The 6,004-nt window shown below is 36.3% G+C and overlaps 2 protein-coding genes across 18 annotated transcripts in view; one reads left to right on the top strand and one right to left on the bottom strand.

The window, feature by feature from the left end:
- The window catches only part of nfyc (nuclear transcription factor Y, gamma), a 51,915-nt gene extending 46,448 nt beyond the window's left edge, over nucleotides 1-5,467 (top strand). For all 17 annotated transcript variants that reach the window (NM_199639.1, XM_087293970.2, XM_087293979.2 and 14 more), the window contains 4 exon segments: nucleotides 1,718-1,879; nucleotides 2,054-2,161; nucleotides 2,371-2,430; nucleotides 4,362-5,467. In NM_199639.1, coding sequence (NP_955933.1) covers nucleotides 1,718-1,879; nucleotides 2,054-2,161; nucleotides 2,371-2,430; nucleotides 4,362-4,484 — 453 coding nt within the window. In that variant the 3' untranslated portion in view covers nucleotides 4,485-5,467.
- trioa (trio Rho guanine nucleotide exchange factor a) overlaps nucleotides 1-6,004 on the bottom strand; it is a 573,337-nt gene that overhangs the window by 290,648 nt on the left and 276,685 nt on the right. The gene's annotated exons all lie outside the window — the stretch shown is intronic.

Below are 6,004 nucleotides of genomic sequence, written 5' to 3' on the forward strand. Positions count from 1 at the left end.
TCTCGCATCTCTCCTCTTTCCTCAACACTTCTTCAGTTTCACTTTCTTTTGGAGAGCTTCCCATATTCACAGGAGAGTGTTGAGCTGCGGTTCTAATGCTAGACTCTCTGGTTCAGCTTAAACCTTTATTGGATCCTCAATGCAATGTTCATTTGGGAAAGTCCTTGTGTTGTTGGGGGTCATTACAAGGCTTTTGTGGCTGAAAAGAAAAACATATTGTAATCAATGTCCATGAAGTGACTATACAGTTGAAGTCAGATTTATTGGGGCTTATTATTTTGAATTTCTTTTTCTTTTTTAAAATATTTTTTTCCAAATGATGTTTAACAGAGCAAGAAAATTTTCACAGCATGATGATAAATATTAATTATTCATTAATTGTTAAACGGGGGCTAATAATTTAGGGGGAGGGGGAGTAATAATTTTGACTTCAACTGTACATAGTTCTTCAATTTCTAACTGCATTTTTTCATCTGTTGAAGTAAAGCAGATGTGTCCTGTAACTTGATGCTGGTTGGTTTAGTCTGGTTAAATGGAAATGTCAATAGAATGATTTAATGCCTTTTCTCTTTCTCATCTTTTTCCTTTTCATCTTATTTTTTCTTCCTTTTCTTAAATTTCTTATGATTATTCTTTAAAAAAAATTGTTTTCTTGTTATTTTTCTTTGATTTTCTTTTTCTTTTTTTTTCTTTTTGCTTTGTTTTTTTGCTTTTTTCTTTCTTTCCTTTTTTTCTTTCTTTTCTTCTTTTGCTTTCTTCTTTCTTTCCTCTTTTTTAATTTTAAGCTTTTTTTTCTTTATCCTTTTTTTCTTTCTCTCCACCCTTTAATTTCCTTTGCTTTTTATTTCGTCTTTCTTTTTTGCTTCTTTCTTTTCTAATTTTTCTTTCTTTTTGCTTCTTTTTCTTTCTTTTCTGCGTTTTTGCTTTTTCTGCATATTTTGCCTTTTACTCCTTTCTTTTCTTCTTTCCTTTTTCTTTTTTTCCTTCCGTCTTCTTTTCTTTTTCTTTCTTTCCTCCTTTTTTTCTTCTTTCTTTTTTCCTTCTTTTGCTTTTTCTTTTCTTCTTTCTTTCCTCCTTTTTTCTTTTTCTTCTTTCTTTTTTTTCTTACTTCGCTTTTCTTTTCTCATTTTTCTTTTTTTTCTGTTCTTCCTTTTCTTTCTTTTCTTCTTTTGTCATTCTTCTTTTTTCTTTTTTTAATCTTCTCTTGCGTTCTTTTTTTTCTTCTTTTGCTTTTTCTTCTTTCTTTTTTCTTTTCTTTCTTTTGCTTTTTCTTCACCTTCAAATGTTTTCTTAGTTTACTGGATTTATAACGTATGGATGTAACTTATTTCATAGAGGTCTTATAATTAAATACATTATACCTAATTACAATACATCATACTCAATTACAAATGTTCTCTTAAATTTCCATTTCTCTGTGTGGACGCGTGTCAACATTTGAAGTCGATCAAAAGGTTTGAACTACTGAACAACGTCCATTCTTGTCTAAAGACAACTTTTTTGATCAAATGTTGACAACTGCGTAAATGCATAAATGTCTACACGGGTACTATTTTTGTAATGCAAGTATATTACACAATATAACTGTTGAAAATGCACACATTTCTGGAAATATATCCTCATCTTACAACTCTCATAGCAGTTGTAAATTGACTGTAAACCATGAATTGTTGGGAGCTACAGTTTAGCCCTCATGCTTTCATCCTTCTACTTTCAGAGTGCTCCGGTGACCATGCAGGTGGGCGAGGGTCAGCAGGTGCAGATCGTCCAGGCTGCTGCACAGGGACAGGCCCAGGCACAGACAGCACAGCCAGCCGGACAGACCATGCAGGTCATGCAGCAGATCATCACCAACACAGGAGAGATCCAGCAGATTCCAGTAAGAGGATGTCACGTTTACCTTTTTGTTTCATGATTGTGGTCTCTTTAAATGAGCTCTAGGCTAATTATGGGTACAGTAGCATATGTGGTGTTCATGAAGACCAGACTGATTTGCTGTTAGATGGAGGTGATGTTGTGTTCATCTGCGCCCTCTTGTGGTGGTGTTCTGCAGGTGCAGCTCAACACTGGCCAGCTGCAGTACATTCGCCTGGCTCAGCCCGTCTCAGGAACACAGGTGGTTCAAGGACAGATACAGACACTCGCAGCAAACACTCAGCAGGTAAATCATGAATACACGCACAAACTGATTTCCAGATGAGATTTTACTGTGATATTTTTTACTGACACATTATTTTTGGTCACACTAATAATACGTGATTCTCCTTTTGAGAAATTGAGGATTTTCTTAAGATACATACTTTTTATAATTTTGATTAGTGTAATTAATAATGGCTGTTATTTTTTGATGATTGTTTTTTTTTTTTTTAGCTTTCACAGACAGAAGTACAACAGGGTCAGCAACAGTTCAACCAGTTTACTGACGGGCAGGTGAGGACTTTTCTTCTTTATTTAATTTATCCATTGGGCCAAAACATGTTAGCCCTCCTTGTGCTGCCAAAACAGCGCCAACTTACCGAGGCATGGACTCGGGGGTCTGCAACATATTTTGTAGTATGGACCAGTGTTCGTATTAACAATTTTTAATGTATTTTAGTTATTATGTACATAATTACATCTATATCACAAATTCATACAACAACAAACTAATACATCTCACTATAATAGAGAGAGTAGAGAGAGAGATGTTTGTTTCCCACTCATGCTGTAGTAACTGTATCTTATAAAGATTGGCGTCACACCCTTTGCATTGTAAATATGTTGGTAAGCAACGCAAACAGATGCCAATAATGGCGTTGTTTGTACCTTCATAAAAAAAGCTTTAAATTTCTAGTAGGGGAGCTGTGCACCGCGTCTGGTCTGCTATGTACACAGATATGGATATTGATTGTTGAAAGGAAGACTCAAAATAAAGTGGGATCTCGGAAATAATTTTTTGCAAGAATACAAATTTACACTTTCACTGCATGAGACACGAGGAACAGATGCTTTGTCAAGTTGTGAATTTATTTTTTATTTTTTTAATTAGACAATTTAATCTATCTTTAGTATTTTCATTTTTTAAAATGTTTTACTTACAGTTTCATTTCACTGTTGTTTATATACTATGAAGACATTAAGGCGTTAATCTGGGGTCATTTTTGGATTTTATTTTGGGCCTGTCCTGCTTTATATTAAGTGGTCGTAACTACTTGGTACTTGCATGTACTTATTTTATTCATATTGTTTTGCACAACACTTATGGAGCTACTGATATTTTTTCAAGACACTTTTATACAGCTTAAAGTGACATTTAAAGGCTTAACTAGGTTAACTAGCTTAATTAGGCAGGTTAGGGTAATTAGGCAAGTTATTGTATAATGATGATTTGTTCTGTAGACTATCGGAAAAAATATATAGCTTAAAGGGGCTAATGATTCTGACCTTAAAATGTTGTTTAAAAAATTCAAAACTGCTTTTATTTTAGCTGAAATAAAACAAATAAGACTTTCTCCAGAAGAAAAAATATTATCAGACACACTGTGAAAATTTCCTTGCTCTGTTAAATATCATTTAGGAAATATTTAAAAAAAAAAAAAATTTTTAAGGAGGCTACAAATTCTGACTTCAGCTGTGTGTATATATATATATATATATATATTAGAGGTGTGAACCTATACTGGTCTCACGGTTCGGTTACGATTATCCTGCCTTCGGTTCAATCCGATATTTCGGTGCATCACGATGCATTGACGATGCTTTCCACATACAGTGTTAAATTTTAGAGGGGAGGCTATAACAAGCTGTCTGTATAGACACACAGCACCACACTCTCTCTCATTCAAACACAAACATAGACGGCACCAAAGAAACAAACACACACACACGCACACACACACACTCAAGCCCTCGCAACTGGAAGAGCTCGCGAAGAGCGGAGCAGAAAAACGAAAAAAATAAGCACTTTTCCGACGGTCCCTTACAGAGAGCTCCTCTCAGCGCGAGCTTTCCCGGCTAAAGTAAACGCAGACTGCGAGGGCTTAAACGGAGCAGTGCTCGTAATGCGGGCCTGGTTCAAGGCAACTGTACTTAGTCTGATTATGCCCTAAGAGTGTCCCGTAATTTCCAATCCCATTGTTGATAGCAATGGTCATGGTGTGTCATGTAACCTATTGCTTTAATGTCCTTAAATGAAACACTGACGCATATTTAAAAGCTATTTCCTTCATTTAACAGACATTTTCTGACTGCAACATTTCAGAAATATAATTTAGTGACTTCTAAAAAAAAAAAAAAATGAATGAATGAATGTTGGGAATGTTGTCAGTAGTAGTCAGTCTACATTAACACCCGATGCCTCTCCTGTCCCTGTGCCCCTGCAGCAGCTCTATCAGATCCAGCAGGTGACGATGCCGGCAGGACAGGAGCTGACCCAACCCATGTTCATCCAGTCCACCAATCAGACAGCTGACGGGCAGGTCACTACGCAGGTCAGCGCAGACTGAGCCCATCCATCATGAAGCCCCCCCGGCACTATCAAAACAGTGGAGGAGGAGACAAACAACACCCAAACCTTCCACTTCCCATCATCTCTTCATCAAGACGTCAATCCAGAAATCCAATTATAAACCTTAGATTCAAGCTTCCCATTATTTACCGTCCAAAAACAGTTTGGGTCTCTTCACTGAGTGATGGAAGGATCAATGTATAGCGGCAGAGGTTTGCTTTCTGCCATTGATTTCAGCTACGTGTCTTCTGCAATATGGAGTATGAACCACTGTCTTCCTCACAGTATAGGTTGATATGTCCTCGTTTCATAGTTGGGCTAGAGATTATGCTTCAGTGATAGTGATATTAGGGTAAAACCAGAGCTGAAGGGCACTTGGGCTTGTACAGTGGTCTTTATTTTTTAATTTCTTTTATTAAGCCCTCACCCAGATCATGCCATCTCATGATGTGTAGACTTCTAAACTCGATGATTAAAAGCCATAATCTACACATTCTGTATCTCTGTAGTTTGGTTCTGTGATTGATTAGTAATGGTAATAGTTCTGTTGTAGTATCTCTTGTATAGTTTTTGATAAGGTTGTGTTTGTTAAAGGGCTTCTTCTTGTTGGGTTTTCTACATGCAGAATGGTCCCCCCCCCTCTCTCTCTCTCGGTGTGAATGTGTTTGAATGTGCTTTTTCCTTGCGTGTCTTTCTGGACCACATTTAAAGAGGCTTCCTCTGCTGGAAACGGAACAGCTCTATTGTTACCTTCCTAATGAAATAAAACCCTTTTTATATAAACATTTTAATTATTATTTTTTTAAAATCACCCTTCTGTTTTGTTTTTTCATATCATAAATGTTGGTCGTGTTGTTATTTTGCATGTAGTTATGACTGCCAGCATGATATGCAATACCTAGGTACAGATTTTATTTTTGTGTTTTGTGTTTATTTTGTAAACAGACCTTGGTTTGTGAAAAAATAAAATCATAAAAATGATGTAATTTGTACTTTAACACACACACACACACACACACACACACACGTACGTTTGTATTTGTGAAAATTGGGAACATTACATGGGTTTCCATTCATTTTATACTGTCCAAAACGTATATTGTATTGCCCTGAACCCACCCCACCCCTAAACCCAACTATCACAGGAGACTGTGTGCAGCTTTACTCTCCGATTAAACTCATTCTGTAGGATTTTTAAGCATTTTGAGAAGTGAGGACGTCACCGATGTCCTCATATTTCACCTCTTTTTTTGTAATACCTGTGTCATACCTACGTCATTATACAGATTTGTGTCCTGATATGTCACAAAAACACGCACACACACACACACACACACACACACATATACAGTACATGTTTGTATGTTTCAAGCTTGTAATACAGTTTCATTTCATTTACAAACCAAATTAAGGCCCATATTAGTTTAAAGGGAGCTGTTTTTATTAGGTTATTATCTTAGAGTACGTTTATTTTGGACTGTGAGAAAATTGGGTATGCTTCTGACGTCACAGTTGTAC

Source organism: Danio rerio, chromosome 19 (assembly GCF_052040795.2).
Source record: "Danio rerio strain M-AB ecotype USA chromosome 19, GRCz13ab, whole genome shotgun sequence".
Classification (NCBI taxonomy): Eukaryota; Metazoa; Chordata; class Actinopteri; order Cypriniformes; family Danionidae; genus Danio; species Danio rerio.